This window comes from Mustela nigripes, chromosome 1 (assembly GCF_022355385.1).
Source record: "Mustela nigripes isolate SB6536 chromosome 1, MUSNIG.SB6536, whole genome shotgun sequence".
In the NCBI taxonomy this organism is placed as follows: Eukaryota; Metazoa; Chordata; class Mammalia; order Carnivora; family Mustelidae; genus Mustela; species Mustela nigripes.
Window position 1 is genome coordinate 243,405,797 of NC_081557.1, and position 21,685 is coordinate 243,427,481.

Here is a 21,685-nt window from a genome sequence, read left to right on the forward strand (position 1 = left end):
CTAATGTTTGTTTTTGGTTCAGGTGAATGGAAAATGACACTGGTCTCATCTAAATTCCACTTACTCATTGCAGTTCTACTAGAAACAGCGTTCCAGTTAACTGTTGTAAATCCCAAGACCCAGTGACTTAAGACAGCGGGTGTTTATTATCTGTTTTCTCTGGGTCCTGAGGAAGGAAGGAGTCAGCTGAGTGATTTGGCTGTGTGTCTCTTCGGTCATTCAGGTGCTGGATGTAGCTGACATCAGGGAACCAGAGCCAGTGGGGTCTAGCCAGGGGTTCTCTCCCTCCATTAGGTTTCAGGACCTTGCTGTACTGAATGGTAGAAAGTAAGGGGTTTCTTACAGGGATTAGATCCCAGGCTGTGGTGGAGCTGGTATGTGCAGGCAGTGTGCAGGCTATTGGCTCCGCATCTAGGGGTTGGGCCTGTGTCATGGTCACAGTAGAGACACAAGCGGAAACACAAGATTCATTAGGCTTGGGTTTGGAACCTGCACGCCATCATTTCTGCATCACAGCTTGCCTAAGGCAAGTCATGTGGACTAACCAGGTCAAGATAGGTAATTTGCCCGGCTCACAGAGGGAAGGAAATGTAAAATTGCATGTCAAGAGGTGTGGATATAAAGAGTATGAATTGGGCCAGGAAAATGATCTGTAAGGGCAGCAAAGTAACCACTTAGGATCCGAATTCTAGTGGCCTTTAGTTTGTATCTACCTCACCCAGACCAGACATCACATTGTAGTAGAGCTGTTGATTTACAGATCTTGTCTCCTCTCCTTTGACCGCAGGGACTGTCTTACGTACGAATATACCCCTATTTCTCCTAGCTCGTTACCTTGCATATAGTAGATCCTGAAAATTGTCGAGTTAATGAGTGAAGCCGTTTCTGGGCTTTCAAATCGAAAGTCCTAGGGTGGCAGCCCCAATTTTCAAAATTCTGGAGGTACTCAGTGAGGTGCCTTTTTGGTATTTCTTTCCACCATCATGAACTTCTCCCTCCCTTCTCTGGTCGCCTTCCCATTCCTACCCTCGGTCCTGCCCCACCCGCATCTAAAGATGAGAGAATTGCTCTAATAAACCTAACCACTCTTCCAGGTTTGCATTTTACAACAAATCTTCAAACGTTCAGTGGATAAAGATTCTTTGGGCACTTACTATGAACGCCGTACATTAAGAAACCAAAGGGATTGATGGACACAACTCACCTGTTAAATCACAAATTTTAAATTGAAAGGGACAGATCATCGTGAAATTTAAAAAGAGCTAAGAGTGTAATGGGTTACACAAGTTCAGAACGACCAGCCGTGTAGCATAAAATGGGATGACTTGACCTCAAGGGGGGTCGTGAAAGCTTAGCACAGGCCAAGCGTGTGGCACAATCACCTATCTTTGGACTCCATTGACAGCAGTAGTAGTGGTAGTAATAGCTAACATCCCTTGAGTGATTACTCAAGCCATGCCCTGTTGTAAGCATTTTGTAAGGATTAGCTCATTTAATCCTCATGGACAACCTGTCAGGAGAGCCTAAAATGTTTCCATTTTACAGATGAGAAAATGGAGGCACAGAGCAGATGTGTAGCTGACCCAGTGTCAGTATGCCGTGGAGCCTCGAGAGGAGCGTGGGGCGTGACGCATGGCCCCTTGCTAGCAGGTCAAGTGCCGGAAATGGAAAGCCCCATAATCTGGGTCTCTCCTGAACTGGTCAATCCATGTTTGCAGTCTTGGTTTCAAGAGGATAGCAAAACCAAAAGGTGTCCCAGGCCAGATGAGACAGGGCTGGAAACCCACTCCAATGGCTGGAGAACTCAGAGGCACATGGGCCCCAATATTTAAAGGCTTCTGTGTGAAAGAAGAAGAATCCTATTTTGTAGGGCTGGGTGGGACCAGAAAAAAGAAGGAAGGAGGAGGAAGAGGAAGAGGCACGTCTGCTCCCCAGGGAAGGTAGGTACATGGCTCCTAGAATCTCACCTGCCCAGACCACAGAAGGGATTCCTGCTGTTGGCTGGAGGTTGGACTGGATTTCAAGCCACAAACTCGTGATAAGAACAGCTTTGTTGGTGGTGTTCACTCCTCCATTTCCAGGATCTAGGAGAGTGTGTAGGCGCAGACTGGGAGCACAGTCATTGAATATATGAAAGGATGAACACACAAAAACTAGGATGTCTCACATAAAAACCTGGGCTTATTTGTTCTCAAAAGCTGGAAGATTTGGCAACAGTGGGCCCACATATTTGTGTGTGTGGGAAGTGAATGCTATACCAGTGTTTGGCATTGCCCCCCACCCCCGCCCAGATTCACCCAGTTCTGTTCTCTGTCTGGGACTGGGCTTTACTGCCTCTGGGTTAATCACTGAAATCTCTGCAAACTTTCAATGTCAATGAAATCGAATTCTGCAGTTGAGTTCTAAGGTGGAAAATATCTGGGATGCCTGGGTGGCTCAGTCGGTTAAGCATCTGCGTTCAGCTCAGGTTCAGTTCAGATCCCAACCAGGGTCCTGGGATCGAGTCCTGCCTACCGGGTTCCTTGCTCAACAGGGAGCCTGCTTCTCCCTCTGCCTGCCACTCCCCCTGCTTGTGCTCTCTCTCTCTCTGACAAACAAATAAAATCTTAAAAAATAAAGTGGAGAAATTTTGTCAGTTAACAGATTGCATTATTTGAATATCAAGAAAATTGTCTACCTGACATTTTCATTAATCAAGTCACTCAAGATAAATCTTATTACTTTCATAATATTAGCAGAAAATAGATAAGTCATCTATTCTGACAGCAAGGGAAGAGAACATAATTTTTTTTGAGAATATAATTTTTAAAAAGATGTTACTTATTTGACAGAGAAACAGGCAGAGGGGCAGAGGGAGAGGGAGAAGCAGACTCCCTGCTGAGCAGGGAGTCCAACGTGGGGCTGGATCCCAGGACACTGAGACCATGACCTTAGCCGAAGGCAGATGTCTAACCGACTGAGCCACCCAGTTGACCCTGAGAATGTCTTTGCTAAGTGAGAATTTTAAAAAATATATAAGTATTATATACAGTGTGTATGTGTGTGTGTGTGTGTAAATATATATATATATATATATATATTTTTTTTTTTTTTTTTTTTTTTTTTTAAATCATGAAAGTGCTGCTTTCACAAGCTAATGACCAGGGTGCTGAGGAGTGCTGATAACTTCTAAATGCTGAAAGACAAATGCCACTCCTTGGACACATCCTCCTACAAGAAACAGACATTCTGCCTCAGACACGCGCTTCCTAACATAAGCGATAGAGAATGCAGCAAAAATTTGGAGATTTCTTCAGTGACCTTCCAGTTTTTTCTCTATTGATTTCCTTTCACACTGTGAAAGGAAAGATCACTGTGATAAACTGTCTCAGTGAGTAAGTTACCTGCCTGCGAAAAGCAGAGAGCCCAAATCATAAATCCAAATGGATTCAGAAGAGTGATGAAGATGTCAGCTGTGAAAACAATGGGCCTTTTCACCAATAATTCGTTGTTTTTGTTTTTTCCCCAGTACCCCAAGACTGATTTCAACATCGACTCGCTGTGCTTAGTGATGTGAAGATGTTCTGATCCCTGGGAAATCAGTTTCTGGCACGCAGGAAATAAATGTGTCTCATTCTGAATTGTTGCCAGTCACTGAGAGAACAAAGAGTCAAATTGCTAGTTGTCGGAAACCAGGAGTTTAAGTACATCCTTGAAGCCAGGATGTTGGCTCTGTGCTCGGATGGACAGAAACAGCACTTTCTCTACTGAAAGACCATGCTATGTAATAGCCAGGAGACGAAGTCAAAATCACTCCATTTCAGACCCTTAAGTTCATGTAAAAATAAGAACTCACAAATATTTTTGATATTTAAAATAAAATATTTTATATCAATTCTTAGCTTCTGATGAGATTTCCCTTTTTCCCTCCACGGTATGGGTTTTAAGATGTATTAAGTAAAATACAAACATGTACACACACACACACACGCCCAATATATAAATGATCACATACATAAAGCATTTCCCCGAGAAAATGCAAAGATGCAAGGGAAATTTTTATGTAGGGCTCAGACAACTTGCCATAAAACACAAGGTCCCCATTGGAAGAGGTTGGGTGGTTGGTCGTTTTTTTCATGCAAAAAATCTGGTAGGAGGATAGGAATCCACCTCCTGGGGTTGGACTGGCTGCTTCTAAGCTCTGAAGTTTACCATTCCATGAATTAATTCTTCCAGTGATTATTGCCATAAACAAACTGTTCCTTGGGAGAGGAGAGGCAGGTTGGAAAGTCGTATGTATTTATATACAAGCCACGAGCAGTATACAGAACGTAGTTCTCCAGTGTTGACCGTGAGCATGACCCCGTTAGCTAAACAAGTGACCTAAAGATTTTTCGTAACGTAAAGTAAGTAACGTAACGTAAAGTAACGTAAAGCTTTTCCGAAACTTCACCACTGACCAGGCCTGAAGTGACCTGGATCACGGAAAGGACAGCAAATTCAGATTATGACTCTTTCAAGGGAGATATTTTTTTACTAAATTAAAAATTTTGGTCCCTCCATTTTAGAAAGCACTTCCCAAGTCTGCAAGACACACTCCTCCATGCCCTTTGTTTCTACCTCTGTAGACATTGGTTTTGGGTGGGGCATGACTTCCCAAGTTCCTCAACACTCATTCTCATCCTCTATCAGAGATCTTAAAACCCTGAACAAATGCGGAGTGAAGGAATGGATGAGAGAAGACTCTCAGATCTTTTAACTTAGCTGTAAGTTACGGAATGCCACATAATTCCTTGTTCCGTGTGTGAGTGCTCGGGACATGTTCTTAAACAGACAAACACATACTGCTCGAGTCAACTGGGAATCTTCCCCAGAAAGCATTTCAAAAGAGTGCGAGAAATCACAATGTTTCTGTTCCACTCTACGTATATTATTTTAAAGTACACTGGAAATTTTAAATGTGTACAAATTCAGAGGTTTGAGAAACATCAAAAGCCATAGATAGAAGTTTAGGAAGCGGAAGGCTGCGAACTTCCCTTCTCATGTAATCCATGCTTAATTTTGCATTCCTCACAGGTGAGCAGGCAGTGCCTAGAATGGAGGCAAAAACAGAAGTTTGTGGTTTGACACTGCAAGGTCTAGTCTTAAGACAACATTGCTGAGAGACTTTTCTTTTTGTCTTTCTTTTCTTTTGAGACAGAGAGAGCTCGAGCAGTGGGGAAAGGGCAGAGGGAGAGGGAGGGAAAGAATCTCAAGCAGACTCCATGCAGTGCATGAGCCCAGTGCGGGACTTGATCCCACGATCCTGAGATCATGATCTGAGCCGAAATCGAGAGTCCGAGGCTTAACCAACTGAGCCACCCAGATATCCCCTAAGAGACATCATCTACATTAAAGTTCACAAGTCTTATTTTTTTAAATGAAAAACAGGAGCTGTTTCTTGGTGAGAGACTCCCAGAATTTCATCCCCCTGAAAGGGCCAATAATGATCTTCATGCCCATTGTTTTCATGTTGCCTCTAGAATAGAATCCACTGTAACAAGTGAGGGTCTTTGGAGAAATGTGTCCCCACCACTAGTCCTATAAATATTCTCTCTCTATATAGCTATATATATATAGCTCTAAATATATAGGTATTTCTAAATAGCTATTATACACTGAGCACTTACGTCCTAAATAATCATTTCTATTCCTTACAATATGTCATGAAAACAGTTCTGATCACCATTTTCTATAGAGGAGAAAAGTGAAGATGAGAGAGTGTGAGAAACTCGTCCAAGGTTAGCCAGCTTTGTAAGTGGTAGAACTGGTTTCGAACAGGTACTCGAAATGCAGAGGGAATGTCGTTAAGTCCAGGGCTCTGGACTTAAGGACACCTTATGTGTCCTTAATGGAGCTCACACCTCTGAATAGGAATCATGATACACATTAACCTAAAAGGGTTCTGAGAAGTCCTGCAGCAGAGCAACCTGTTCCCGTTGTGTGTGGCCCTGTGATGGTAGATGCCATGTCTGCTGATGATGGCATTCTTTCCACTACACATCGCCTTGAATGCAGTAGGTGCTCATGAAATGTTGAGCAAATGAAATAGGTAATTATTTGAGTAAGTTGAGTAATAAATAATTATTATTGAAATTGAATAGCAACAACTCAAAACTGGAGAGTTAAAGAGGTTTTTTTTCCCTAATATATGGATACTTAGATAATTGTTTACTATTATAAGTGGTGAAAAGGCCTTCGTTGAACTTGTTGTAAGTCCTTTCTTTACAATCCCTCAATCAAAAAGATCACAAACCTGTTGCAACAACATGGATGGAGTGAGAGCGTATTATGCTGAGCAAAGCAAGTCAGTCAGAGAAAAAGGCCATAGGGTTTCACCCATATGTGGAATTTAAGAAACAAAACAAATGAACAAAAGGAAAAAGAGAGAGAGAGAGAGACAAACCAAGAAACACTCTCAGCTCTAGAGAACAAACAGATGGTCACCAGAGGGGAGGCGGTGGGGGATGGGCGAAACAGGGGATGGGGAGGAAGAGGACTCTTGTCATGATGAGCACCGACCATCACTAGATTGCACACCCAGAACTAACAGAACACTGTATGTTAACTGTACTGGGATTAAAAATAAGAACTGAATAACATTTTTTTAAAAAGTTACAAACCTGTTATGCCCTGGACCAAAACCAGCCCCACGTAGCTGGTCTTCAAAGGAATGGAATTTACTCTGGCATACTCGTATGTATGACGCCTTTCCAAGGGCAAATCCCAAGACACCTGCAACTGTAAAAGCAGGTTAGGACAGATCATTGAAAAGTTCAGAATCTCCTCCATTAATGATCTTCTAGAACTTTCTACGTGAACCGTAGTAATTTTTACGTGAAAAGTACCACGATAAATCAACAAACAAAATCTCTGCCAGTGAATCTCCCTATTAAAGAGCAGGATTGGGAAATGGAGACTTTCTGATCTCCTCAGTTTTGAGCTGGTCGTAGAAGGGCCGGGATAGAGGGAGAGAAGGTGCTGTCTCAGAGACTGGCAGCCAGAGGGAGGCCCAGTGGGCGAATGAATGTCTGAGGCCACCACAGAAGGAAGGGGAGGGGTTTGGGTTGTGGCTATAGGTAGCTTCCAAACTCCTTGGCAGGAAATCCCCTTAACTCTCTCAATGGGTTAGAGAAGGGGGAGCCATGACCCATCTTGCCAGCCAGGAGGAGCGGTCACAAGGCAGAGGGAACCTCCCTAGGAGAAACCCTCAACCTGCTCTTCTTGCTGGGAATGGGGTTTCAGCCCACACACTGGACTGCATCCTCTTTTTACCTAACAGGTCTATGTATAATGAGTGGAATAAGACAAGCCCCCACGTTTGTGGTTAATGTAGTATTAGAAAGTCCCTGCTTTTTGAAAAGTATTCATTGGCTAGGTCCATCATACAAGATATTTTGAAAAAGCTGGCCAAAAGAAGAAAATTCAAAACCTTAATGGCTCTATCATTCAGAGGCTCTGTTGTTGGTCTCTCTTTGGTCCAGGCTTTAAAGAGGCCTGTCGAAGGTGGGGTCCCTACTGCCCAGCCTTATACCAGAAAGTGCTGCAGGAACTAAGAAATGCAAAGAGACAAAAACATGGAGACCGATTTTTCAGAGTGTCAACACACGCAATTTCATTGGCCTGAAAATCCATATATCCAGTTGCTATAAACATCCTTAAAAAAAAAAAAAAGAATTTGTTTTTTTTTAACTTCTATAACTTACGTGCAACTTTGGGCAATGATCCAAATTTTGGGTTAGATGCTAAATAACCTAAGGAACAATACAGAAATACATTATTATTTCATTTTATAACTTACTCAGATTTATAAAGTATAAAGAAAACTTCAATGTTTAAAATATGCGTAGATTCTCAATCTAAAGAGAAGGTTTTTAAAGAGTTAAAAGTCAGTCCTTGATGGAATTTAACTCTCAAACCACCTTTTTTGGCAGATTGCCAAAATGTGTAGAAAAAGAATATGAAACAGAAAATTCAAGAGTGATTTAAAGATACCAAGGTGAGGGGGCGAGCAGGGGGGCATCTGGGTGGCTCGGCTGGCTGCAGTCCACCTTTTGGTTTCTGTTCAGGTCATGAGCTCAGGGTCGTGAGATCAAGGCCCATGTCAGGCCCCCTGGTCAGCAGAGTCAGCTTGGGATTCTCTCCATCACCCACTGCCCCTCCCCCACTCGTGCTCTCTCACAGTCACGTGGTCTCTCTCTAAATAAGTAAAATTTTAATAAATAAATAGAGATATCAAGGCATGGCTCCAGGTTGGCACAGTCCGTGGAGCATGCAACTCTTGATCCCGGGGTTTTAAGTTTGAGCCCCATGCGGGGTGTGGAAATTCCTAAAAAATAAAATCTTTAAAAAAAAAAAAAAAAAGCTATCCAGACAAAGGCAGAACTAACAACATAGTTCCAAGCAATTAGGCATCGCCTCCTCCTCCTTTTAAGTAACTGAACACAAAGTTTCAGTTTAGAGATTCATAGCCTGTCGATCATAATTTTTACATGAAAACATTAAAATCTGTGGTAGGCAGAGTTATGGTCTCCTAAACATGTCCACATCCCAATCCCTGAAAACTATGAAGAAAATGGAGTTAAGGCTGCTAATTAGATCATTTCATTTTTATTTATTTTTTTTAATATTTTATTTATTTGTCAGAGAGAGAGAGAGCACAAGCAGAAGGAGCAGCAGGCAGAGGGAGAAGCAGGCTCCCCGCTGATCAGGACTTGATCCCAGGACTCTGGGATCATGACCCAAGCTGAAGGCAGACGCCCAACTGACTGAGCCACCCAGGTGTCCCCAGATAACTTTAAAATAGGAAGATTATCCTGGATCATTTGGGTGGACCCGATGTAATCAAGATATAATCATCCTGAATGTGGAAGAGGGATTCAGAGACAAACCAGAGAGACGGCAGAATGACAAGAATTTGCCTCAGTGTTGCTGGCTTTGCAGACAGAGGAAGGGGCCATGAGCCAGGGATTGTGGGTGGTCTCCAGAAGCTGGAAAGGGAACGGAAGGCCCAGACCAACCTCCCCCGAATCCCAAGGAAGCTAGCATTGCTGGCACTTTGATTTCTGCCCACCGAGACTTGTTTTAGATTTCCAACCTCCGAAACTTGAGATTAAAAAATTTGTATTGCTTTAGGCCACTATGCTTGTGGTAATTTATTACAGCAGCCACAGAAAACTAATACCCAAACCTGGAAAAGTATATTTGCACACATGTGGGAGACTGTAGATTTTAAGCAATTTAGTGTCAATAAAACATAATCCCTATAGATATGGTGGCCATATTTTTTTGTTGTTAGAAATGGTCTGACAGGGTGGCTGACTGGGTGGCTCAGTGGTTTAAGCCTCTGCCTTCTGCTCAGGTCATGATCGCAGGGTCCTGGGATTGAGCCCCACATCAGGATATCTGCTCAGCAGGGAGCCTGCTTCCCCCTCTCTCTCTGCCTGCCTCTCTGCCTACTCTCCCTCTCTCTCTCTCTCTCTCTCAAATAAATAAATAAATAAATAAATAAATAAAATCTTAAAAAAAAAGAAAAGAAATGGTCTGACAAATGCATGCTACCGATTGATGAACACATTTCTATAAAAAGGCTATCTTCAAGTTATAAAAGTGAAATCAGGGGTGCCTGGATGGCTTGGTCAGTTGGGTGGCCAACTCTTGGTTTTGGCTCAGATCATGATCTTAAGGTCCTGGAATCCAGCTCCATGTCAGGCTCAATGCTCAGTGGGGAGTCTGCTTGAGGATGTCTCTCCCTCTCCCTATCTCCCCACTTGTGATCTCTTTCTCTAAAATAAATAATAAATCTTTAAAAAATGAAATCATATTTAATAAATCAACTTCAAAGACAAGAGTAACACTGAGTGAGATGGGATTCTCCTAGACGTATGACCTATATGGTCTTTGAGACCCCAGAAAGAACCAGAACATTTTCTCTCACGTTGTTTGCTGGGTACAATACTCTTTTTAAAGTCCTGGTGATCAGCAGTGTTCAGTATAGTGTTCAGTACAGCTTCAACAAAGTCAAGTGCCTTCTTGTTGTCTGGGGCCCAAGCAGGGCCTAAAGGTGCTCTCGTTAGATGGAAATAAGAAGAAAGAAGAGCGTTAGATGGGAAATGTGGAAAACTCTAAGAGTCAGGGAGAGGCTCTCTGGGGAGATGCTGGGCGCTCCTAGTTTCTGGGTCTGTTGTTCAGATTGGACAGGGTGCCAGCACGCTGGTGGAGTTCTGTGCCACATATCTCCTTTTCTGGAACCCGCTGCTGAAGGAGATACTCTGTCTAACCGTAGCAGAGCCTGAGCGAAACACAGGGACTCCCGCGCACAGAAAGGCACAGCATTGGTTTCCTGGGCTCTGACATGTTACCACAAACTTAGTGGTTCAAAGCAACACAAATTTGTTCCTTTACAGTACTGGAGGTCAGAAGCTCAAAACGAGTCTCCCTAGGTGACTTGGTCCATGGGGGTGGCCATACCAAAATATGGCAGGAGTGTCTTCTTGTTGCCTCCCCTCCCTGGGAGGAGGGGTTATAAACAACGGAAACTCATTTCTCAGTTCTGGAAGCTGAAGTCCAAGGTCAGGTGCCAGCATGGTTGGGTGAGGGTCCACTTTTGGGGTTGCAGACTTCTTGCTGTGTCATCAGGGGATGGCAGGAGCTAGGAGCTCTGTGGGATCTCTTTTCCAAGGCCACTAAGCCCCTTCCTGAGGGCTCTATCTCCCTGCTAAAGACCCCATCCCCCAATACCACTGCATGGGGTGTTAAAGAGTTCACCATGTGAATTCAGACCATGGTCCTGGGCTAACATCAAGGTATCGGCAGAGCTGCCTTCTTCTCCGAGGCTCCAGGGTTTCTTGCCTTTCCAGCTTCTAGAGGCAGCCACGTCCGCCGGCTCACGGGCCCCGCCTCTGTCTTCACAGCCAGAGCTGCCATCCCTCTGCTCTGCCTTCTGATCCACTCCTGCATTTTTCATGACCCTTTTGATTACACCGGGCCCATCCAGATAATCCAGAATGATCTCTCTATTTTAAGGTCAGCTGATGAACACCCTTTCAGTCCACTTGCAACCTTAATTTCCCTTTGCCATGTAACCTACTATAGACACTCAGCCTGAAGAGGGGGGGACTTAGTCTGAAAATTAGCAAAGACCGGCCTAAATAAATCCCTCACCAAAAAACAAAGGCCAAGTGCCAAGAAGCTGCCAGGAGGGCCAGTGAAAACTGGGCTTTCTTAAGTTTAGTTGTTCAATAGATCTAGAATCTTACCTTGGTGGACTAGTCCTTGGGTGGCAAGCATGCTCACAAGAGAGAAAGGCAAAGCTGTAAAAGAAAAATGTCTTTCGTTATCGCTATTTCCAAGCTTGGCACCCGATCCAGAAGTCATAGGAAATTAGTCTGGGATTTTTTTTCTCCTATCTACCTGGGCAACGAGTTCTTTTTGTTTTTGTTTTTAAATTTCTTTTCAGTGTACCAGAATGCATTGTTTATGTACCACACCCAGTGTTCCATGTAATACACTGGGCAACGAGTTTTCAGTCATTTGTTATTTCACTTCTTCAACAAATATTTATTAAATGCCGCAGGCAGAATTTTCTTGAGATCTGCCCCAGTCCTTCAACCTGAAGCCCAGCAAGAAGGGGATAAAACCTAACCCCATGCTACTCCCTCCCTGCCTATCTGCTTTTAGAGCACCCCCCCCCCCCCCCCCTGCACCAGATTCGGAGCATGACCTAGAACAAAGGCATCCCAGCGTGTGTGCCTGCTTAGCTGTTGAACTGGGGAGTTTGCTTTAAGCTGTGGCTTTGGAAATTTTTAATCCCATGTAAAATTTAAAAAACCCTATAAACGCCGTCATACCCCACCTAGGACCCTTCCTAGCTTTTTGTCTTGAGTGATACTTTGCTGCCCAATTTGGGGAGGTCTATTTTCTGAAGATGACAAGATGATCGTACCGTGTTAAACATGGGTGATGTTGAGCTATGATTTTTGAGACAGGCAAGTTAGTCTGGCAAAGGCAGTTTCTAGTTCTATCAAAATGCAACACTTCTTCTAAGAGCAGAGAGCGCAGATAAACATCTAGCTCTTCCTAGCAATACAGAAAAATCGAAGAGCTACCGATTTCTCCATTCCTATCTACCTGATGGTAGATGAATGGGTCATACTGAAATGTTAATCTTCTAGTGCTCACTTAAGTTACTGATTCATTGGCTATAAAACACACCCACACACCCACCCACACACACACCCACCCCATGCATTTCTAGGAGCACAGTCAATAATCATAACAATGTATTATGAATATCAAGTTCTAAAGTGTTTCTTTCCGATCCTTTGACACTGAACTTGGCTAATCTTAGAAATCAAGATGCATATTTCAAAGTATACATTATCCCAATGCTGCAAAACACTGGGATTAGATCTATAGGCTCCATCATGACATTTTCAAATGGCAAATCATGAATTTTTTAAATTGGAAGAGACTTGAATACACAGTGTGAATTCACACCCTCGTCTTACATAAGGCAGGCCTGGCAGGAGGACCTACAAAGTCCCTGCTCAAAAGTGAGTCATTACCATGGTTCTAATGGGACACCGAGGTTCGTTTATTGTGGCAAATACCATGTTAACGAAGATTAAGAGGGGAGCAATTACCTCTCTTCCAGAAGCTTTCTTCTTGACATTCTCGGATAATCTTCGAAATCTCTCCCCTGTGGATGTGCAGTTTTGATTTCGGACAAAACAACAGACTCTGTAAGGAAAGTTGTGTGGTGAGTTGACCGGAATCATGAGCAAAGCCTGTGCAGTTTTCCCTAGAGGAGCGCAGGGAGGACTCTGGACTCGGGTCACCCAGAGTGTGTGCTGTGTGGCTGCCAGCAGTCATGACCGGTCTCAGCCAGTACCTTCCAACCCTGAACGCTGGACGGGTTTAGGCAAGGAAAGAATCCTAGCGGGAGAAGCAGAGTGATTCACTGACTCAAGCACGGAATGGATATCTGGTCAGAATGAATGACCGCCGAGACCCGAGTTTCTTTCCAACCTCCAGTTCTCTGTCCACGCGGCTCACTCTCCCTGCAAGGCTTCTCGCCCCCCTTGCCTGCCCGGCATCCTTAGGACCCAACTCAGTATTGCCTCCTGGGTGAAGAAGAGATGTCCCCTCGGGCACGATGTTTATGTATCCGGGATCCCTCTAAGAGCAGGGGACTGCATAGTTATTTATAGATCGGGCATTCCGATTCACCTATTTCTACTTCTGTTGGCATTTTAAGGCCATGAACTCCTCAACAGACTGCTTTTTATTTGTCTACTCTTTCTTTCTTTTTTAAAGATTTTATTTATTTATTTGACAGAGAGAGACACAGCAAGAGAGGGAGCACAAGCAGGGGGAGTGGGAGAGGGAGAAGCAGGCTTCCCACAGAGCAGGGAGCCCGATGCCATGAGGGGCTCCATCCCAGGAACAGAAGGCAGACGCTTAAGGACTGACCACCCGGGTGCCCTGACTAATCTATTTTCTGTCTTTTTTTTTTTTTTTTTAAGATTTTATTTATTTATTTGACAGACAGATCACAAGTAGGCGGAGAGGCAGGCAGAGAGAGAGAGAGAGGATGAAGCAGGCTTCATGCTGAGCAGAGAGCCCAATGCAGGGCTTGATCCCAGGACCCTGAGATCATGACCTGAGCTGAAGGCAGAGGCTTAACCCACTGAGCCACCCAGGTGCCCCTCTACTTTCTGTCTTAACAGGTTCTTTTACACGTTTGTGAGTGGTCTGCACATAATTTCTGGTGGAAATACTGACGTGGTTGACATGATCATTTTTTACTAGATCCATAGTATTCTTTTTATCCTATCAATACGCTACAATCTGGACTAACTCCCACCATTTAAGACCCTCCCCCTTTTGCGCTCATGTATTATTCACTCGTGCTTGCCTACCTTCTCCGTTCCTTTTCTCCCCTGCCCATCACTGCCATTCTGGGGTTTAATGGGGCTCATTTGTTGATATGCATTGTTGTACAATGGTCATTGTTGCGGGTACGGACATCTCTTTCATGCCAATGGCATTGTTTTATATATTTAATATTACTCAAAAAATGTTTTCAACTCAGCTCGATGCGCTTAAGATCTAACTGCTGTTAGGTCACTGTTCTAACTGTTCTCGTCGCTGTTACTGTTCTAACTGCTGACGAATTCTCCAGCATGTCTCCTTATGGTCTCCTGTGAGAACATCTGTAGAGAGATACCTAGAAGTAAAAATAGAGGACACGTGTATTCCCAATTGCAGAGTCTTACTGGAGTTCTCTCCCCGATGACTGCATCAGTATCGACTCATACCAACAATTCCTGAATGTTCCTCTGTGTCTGCAGAGCTTACCTGAGAGCTAGTTAAGCTGGATTCGAAGCAGGTTAGAGTAAAGAACAGACTTTGGAACATCTGGCATTCTCCACTTTTCTAAATGTTGATAGTCTAAGTACAACGCAGTTATTTTATTCTTACCTGCATTTCTCTGATAACTAATGTGTTTGAGAATCTACATATTTTTCAGCCCCAATGCCCTTCTCCTCGCATGTTGAAGCAATCCCTCAGCAAACCTCGGTTGTCATCTTGGGTTATACAGAGGCTCCATACTTTTTCATTGTGGTAAAAGACACAAAACCTAGTATTTGTCATTTTAAAGTACACAATCCACGCACTAAGGACACCCACAATGCTGTACAGCCACGACCCCAGTCTAGTTCCATAAGTTTCTTGTCATCCCAAAAGGAAACTGTATACTCATTAAAGAGCCTCTCCTCATTCCCTGCTTCCCCCCAACCCTTAGGTGCCTGGCAATCATGAATTTGTTTTTAGTCTCTATGGATACGTAAGTGCCATCATACACTATGTTTCCTTTCATGGCTGTCTTCTCTCCCTTTGCATGATGTTTTCATGGTTCATCCATGCTGGAGCACGTGTCAGTAATTCATTTCCTTTTTGTGGCTCTAGAATATTCCATTGTATGGATATACCACATTTTGTTTATCCAGCCACCTACTGATGGGTATTTGGGTCATTTCTATCTTTTGGCTGTTGTGAGTAGAGCTGCTCTGAACGTGGATGTGTGAGTTTTGTTTGAACATCTGTTCTCAATTCTGCTGGGCCGTACGGTAATTCTATGATTAATTTGTTGAGGAACTGCCAGATTGTTTTCCACAGCAGCTGCACCGTTGTACAATCCCACCAACAGAGTATGAGAGATCTAGTCTTTCCACATTCTTGTCAACACTTCTCGTTTTCTCTTTTGTTTCTGTTCCTTTCCAAATTAGCACATTAAATTTTTTAAAATATAACTTATTTAGTTAATTTAAGGTAAATAAACAAAATTGTTTCTGTTTTGAATTATGGTCATGCTAGTGATTGTGAAATGGTATTTCATTGTGGTTTTGATTTGCATTTCCCTAATGACCAATGACATTGATCATCTATTCATTTGCTTGTTGGCCATTCACATATTTTCCTTGGAGAAATACTGATTTAAGTCCTTTGTCCATTTTTTTTAAAAAATTGGGCTGTCTTTTTGTTGTTGAGTTGTCAGAGCTCTTTGTATATTGTGAATACTAGACCTTTATCAGATATGTGATTTGAAAATAATTTTATCCATCTCTGGGTGGTTCATTCATTTTTTAAACAAATTCTATTTAATTTTTCCCTTGCTGTACAAGTCACACTTGTATTTCCTTGTTTGTGAATTATTTATGTAGGACCTCTGCCATTTACTGCTTGGATATTCAGTGTTTTTCTTGAAGTGCAGCTCTTTGGCTTCTGAGTCTTCCCTTGCTGATTTTGCCAATGTTCCTTTTTGGACTCTTTGTAGTAGATGTCAATGAGGATGATGGTCACCATTTCTTGAGCACTTTCCCATGGGCCATGCACTGTGCCAAGCACTTTATATGCATGATGATAAGGTGAAGGACCCTGTGGCATCTGTGCCTTCAGAGTTCTACAAATAGCTCAAGTAGGTAGACCTCCATTTTCTTTCTTTACAACTCCCCACAGCACAGCGGCCAGATGATAGCGGTCAGGGTGAGTCATGGCGGTGAGAGGAGCTGTTCCCCCTCTCCACTTACCTTAGTTGCTCAGCAAGCACTCCTTATCCCTGTGTCAATATCTCTTCTTGGTTCTGCCAGTGGCTGCGGCAAAGGTAGGGAACACTTCCCTTCCTCGTCTGCCTCAAACACACCATATATCTCCACATCTGGGGTCAGGAACCCTGACCACTACAGCCGCTATGAGTTCTGCTGTCAAGACTGATGCTTCTGCACTGTCTCCCCAGAGGAGCTCTGGTGATCCTTTCTTGTATAGTCATACATGTTTCATGGCTCTCTATTTCACAGAGGCAACTTGGGTGTCTACATTTTCCTTGTGACTTGATACCATTTGTCTGTTTGCCTCTTCTAAACTTCGCTCCTTAAACATCCCCTCCTTCATGGTTTCATTTTTAGCTGGAAAAGTTGATGCTAGAGAACATGAACTCCATTTACCCACCAAAATACTTTCTTTTTGCTTCATGTATGTGTCCCCGAAACATACAATATGCATTCTTCACCCTTTGCAAGACTGTGCCCCTGTTAAAGCCACGGTTCTCAAGCTGAATGCTACTTGAGTAGTTAAGGAACACCTGTCAGCAGCATATATACTTCGTATGGCTAGCCTGGGCAACAAAATGTAAAAACAAGCATGATGTATCATTCTGTTAGATTCAATTAAGAGAGCTGCTCTGCCAAAGGCAAATTCTTCAGTCACTGACAGCCTGCATAAGAGTTAGGTAGGCTGGATTCTCAACAGGAAAGAGAAAAGAAAGGATTTTATAAATAAAATTTTAAAAGGCTCCTTTTCAAGAAAGCTAAAAAAACAAAACAAAACAAAACAAAACTTTCCTGTCCCATCCCATTGTCTCTGAACCCATCCAGCAAAGTGCCAGATTGAACACAGTAAGACCGACTGCTCAAGGATGAGGTTTAAGGAAAGTCCTAGGTGATGGTCCTCTTCAGTTGGCAGACTTCTGAATTAAAAATATACCTGCTTGCTTGGTGGTGGCAAATGGTGGCCTTTATCTTGGTTTCCGTGAGTAGACACTGAAGCCATGATGACTCTCTCTTTGATTCTCTTCTAGTTGAATGTGCTCAGCTTACTCGTTGACTCGATGTCTAAGGAAAGAAGGTCACCATCCAGTCACTACGGCTGAATTTGAGATCAACCTTAAAAACACCCTTAGCATCAGCTCAGCAATTTGGAAAACTTACTTTCATTTTGTCATTACTCTTAGTCTCCAACCACCTGCAGACTCATGTTGTAATGCTCCTTCCCCACCAACACACACACAAATTAACTCACTAGGGGGACAATTAGGATTTAGGTTGGAGTGAAATGACACACCATGCACAGTTTTACTACTTAAAAGTTTTACTACAAAAGGTTTCAATTCATTACAAGGTCACTAACTATAAGAAATATTTATTGAGTGTCTACTATGTGCCAGGCTAGGGGAAGACAAAAATTGGTGTTGAAGGAGCTCCTGGTCTAAAGGGGAAGACAGACAAGTCAGCAGCTCTCCAACATGCAAAGGGCTCCTTTACGGGTATAAAGGGTACTAAGAAAGGAGAGGAAGAAAGTTCTATTCTCTCGGGTTAGTTCTGAAGACACCAAAGACTAAGACTGTTGAGTTTTCAAGGGATGGATGGACTCGGAGTCAGGAAAACCAGTTTGGAAGGTCCAGCCGAAGAACTGAGGGGACCCGAACCAAGACCTTGAGGAAGGTCTTGAATTTGAGTTTGGAAATGTGGGATTTGGTGCTTGTGGGGGCATACACTGGGATTAGCCAGTAGGAATGAGAATATTTGATAATTTGGTTCTGGAGTTACAGAATAGGGATACGCAGGGCACAGGAATTTGGGAGCAGCTGCCATAAAGATGAGAGGTAAAGCAAGAAACGAATAAAGTTGTCTATAAAGAGTCTTGGAAAATGTGAACGACGAGGCTAAGGGAATACCAACAAGAGAAGAAAAAAGGAAACAAAACAGGCTAAGGAAATGACTGAGAAGGAATAGTTGATAAGGCGTGGGGCGGGTTCCCAAAGGAGAGAACGAATTATCGGTACCACATGGCTCAGAAAAGTGATTTAGCAATATCGGGTATGTTTCCAGGTGGATCATGAACCCTCCCAACCCCACCTCTACCAACAATGGCCACGATGAGCAGTAAAGGGCAACTTTACTAGATCGACCCTATTTCTTGACGAGCTTCAGGAAGTTTTTGCTGACCTAAAGCCAAATTAGATCATCTTGGCATTAGGCGGCTGCCTCAAACCAGGGAGCAAAGGTACCAGGTCTCAGCTCTGGTGGTCAGGCCCCCTCGCACCCACCGAATCCCCGGTCCACATCTGAGCAAGCCTCCTGGGAGGGTCTTGCCATCCGGGTGCAGCTCCCTCCACCATGCCTTGGTCGGGTCTGGGGTCCCTCCACTATTTCAGTGGTTGGGGCGGCAGGAACGCCGACACCAGGGCAGGGGGTGGGAGGCCTGCGGCAGGACGCGAGGACCGGCGCGTGCTCAGAGGGACAGCGGAGGGGGTCGCGCGGCCCTTCCCGGTGGCGGGGGAGGGAAGCCGGCCATCAGTCCTCAGGCGTCGCCTCATCTCCAGCCTCAGGCCGCCTGCACGACCTGGAGCCCCCCCCCCCCCCCACGTTTGCCGGACCTGGGCCAGAGCTCGAGCCAGGCCAGAAGGGATTGACAGGGACGATTCTGGATGCCCCCCGCCCCTGAGGACCCCCGCAGGAAAGCGGCAGAGGAGCTGTCCCCTCTAAACCCCCCCGCCGCCCCCAGCTCCTCGCCGTGCCTCCAGCTGTCACCCGGGGCGGGCTCACCTGCGCAGGTAGGGATCCGGAGCCAGCCGCGCCCGGGCGCCCGCCGAGCCCCGCGGAGCCCGCCTGCTCCCGCGACCGCCGCCGCAGCCGGACTGCTCCCGCCTCCCGCGCCCCGCGGCCGCCGGCAACCCGCTCCTCTCTCCCCGCCGCCCGGTCCTCGCCTCCTGCGCAGCTGCCCGGGCCGCGTCTTCCTCCTCTGGCTCCGCCCCTCTGCGAGCGCACCCCACCCCCGCTGCGGTTCCTTTCTCTGGGGGTGACATCAGCGCCCCCCCCGCAGCTGCTCAGGCTGAGATCCGGCTCTCGGGGACTCCCGCCTCACTCGGAGTCCCGACACCTAGCAGGTTCTGCCTTCTCGGTGGGGTTCGCGTTATCTCCTTTCATCCGAAAGAACCGGGCAACAACCATCTACCGAACGCTGCCCCTTGGTCAAGTGTTTACTTCCACTTATAGGCAAGCCTTTCTTGTTTGTTTTTTTATGGAGGTATAATTGATGTATATCATTGTATTAATTTTAGATGTATAACACAATGCTGAGATATTTGTATACATTGTGAAACGATCACCACAATAACTCTAGGTAACATCCCTCACTATACAGTAATACCCTCCCCCAAAATTTTTCCCCTGAAGATGAAGACTTTTAAGATCTAGCAACTTTTTAAAGAGCTTTTATTTATTTATTTATTTACTTACTTACTTATTTAATTAAGTGATCTCTACACCCAAGGTAGGGCTTGAAGTCACCACCCCGAGATCAAGAGTTGCATGTTTCTTAGGCTTCCCTCGCTCAGCAACTTTCAAATGTGCAATGCAATATTATTAACTATCATCACCATTGCTGTACACTAAGTGCCTGTGATTTATTTTATAACTGAAGTCTGTACTATTTGCCCACTTTCAACCATTTCACCCATCCCCATGCAATCCCTTTTACGACCTTTAGGATGAGGACCATTACCCTCATTTTATAGATCGAGTGGTGCAAGGCCACAGCGGGAGCCTGGAGTAAAAGCCAGGTCGGCTTGGTTCCCAAGCCTTCTCTTTCTGTTGTTCTCTGTCCACGTGTGCGGGCTTCCTACCACTCCCAACGTCTGACAAGGGAAGCTGCTGAGTACCTTTGTCATCTGTATCGCTCACCCTGACCTTAGTTGAGATTCTCCCCTGGGATCAGGGCACCGGGGTTTAGGGAGTATGTTGAGTTGGAAGACAGGTTGTAAACCAAGTAGAAGGCTCCAGCATTTCTCACTGTTTCCTACTATCCCAACTGGTCTCTATGCCTCTGGCTTCAGCGCCTCCATGGTGCTCACCCTCTCGCCAGCCCCTCCACCACCCACTCCTGCCTCCTTTCTATTCTTCCCTTCTGTTCCTCAAGTTCTCTCAGCTCTGTCCCCCTAAGGTCTGGCATGGAGCCTCCCCCTGCCTGAAGTCGTCTCCCCATCAGTCCTGTCCTGGCTTTTTCCTACTCATCCCTCTCTGACCCTTCCTCAGGAAGCCTGCCTTGACCCCCATCCAGCCCAAAGTAGGTTCCCCTTCTCGTTCATAGCAGGAGTCCCTATTTTCTTCCACGCAGTGTATCATGGGTTGTTCTTATATACTTATTTTTTTCAAAGCCTGTTTGCTCTGCCTCCGTGTAATGTTCTTGAGCTACAGAAGGAGATGATACCTGTTTTGTTCGTTGTTGTATACCTAGCATGCCAGATAAGGGAGGGGCTCCGAAATAGTAGTGGAATGAATGGATGGATGAATGAACCCGGATCCAAAGGCTGTGTGTCAAGATACTGTGGTTTTGGAGGCTCAGTGTTCCCTAGTAGATCCCCCAGACTGCATTACCTTTTGCAATTTGCCAGTTTCTTTTCACCCCCTTTTCCTTTTCCAAGTGAAAGGGGATATCATTCTATTGCTAGTTTTACCTTGTGTTACCACAAGTCAGAAGTTTAACCTCTGCCATTTTGTGGTACCAAAGGAAAAGCTTTCTAACTGGTTTTATTGAAAAACATGAACAGCGTCCCCATTACGCAGAAGTCTACCGTCCCACAAATACCCTAGGGGGACATTTTTCCTTTAACATCTCGTTAAAATCAAGTCCATGTCCCAATCCTCGATTGTACTTTCCAACAGAATGGTCAGTTAATTGCCTCAAATAACCAAGATTACCAATATATAATGTGTAGGGATTGTATGAATTTCCCTTCACTATTTGTTGGACAAATCTGGTATACCTACATGTTGTTCTAGATGTTTTTAGCGATTTAAAAAAAAAAAAAAAAAGACATAGATCCTTCCCAGAAAGAATTTATCGTTTCCCAAAGAATTAGAGTACAATAAAATATTTTTGGCCCTAGAAGACTGTGACACTAAACAGAGTCCTTTTCCAGGCCTTTCTTCAGCACCCTATGGGGCTTCAGGCTTATGACCACAGAGATTATCGCTGGCTAATGCTATGAAAAATGTGGTGTTCTAGAAAGTGCCAAAATGTTCACAGCAGGCTCCAACTTGAACTCTTTCCATTTCCCTGCACTGGCCTTAGGCAATATCCACATTCATTAGCAGGGCCTGTATGATTCAGCTCCTGTCTAAGTCTCTAACACATCTATCTGTGCCACCCCCACACTCCCCTGGGGCCCTACGGAATGACCGATGTTCTCTCTTCTCATGCTTTTGCTTTTGCCTGTGCCAGCATTTCAGCCTTTCTCTGCTTCCCCTTTCTCACTTGTTCCTAAAGACTGGACCTGGGGGTCACCTCCTCCTGGCAGCCCTTCCAGATTCAAGGTTACTTTCCC

The 21,685-nt window shown here is 44.7% G+C and overlaps 1 protein-coding gene across 1 annotated transcript; it reads right to left on the reverse strand.

Moving 5' to 3' along the window:
• Positions 1-4,887: 4,887 nt before the first annotated feature.
• Positions 4,888-19,108, reverse strand: OCIAD2 (OCIA domain containing 2). The gene is made up of 7 exons (XM_059396213.1): positions 18,906-19,108; positions 17,065-17,192; positions 12,663-12,759; positions 11,277-11,330; positions 7,725-7,772; positions 6,642-6,759; positions 4,888-5,070 (listed from the first exon to the last, which is right to left on the reverse strand). Exons 2-7 carry the CDS (start codon positions 17,128-17,130, stop codon positions 4,989-4,991), a joined length of 465 nt encoding a protein of 154 aa, XP_059252196.1. The 5' UTR covers positions 17,131-17,192; positions 18,906-19,108; the 3' UTR covers positions 4,888-4,988.
• Positions 19,109-21,685: the final 2,577 nt, after the last annotated feature.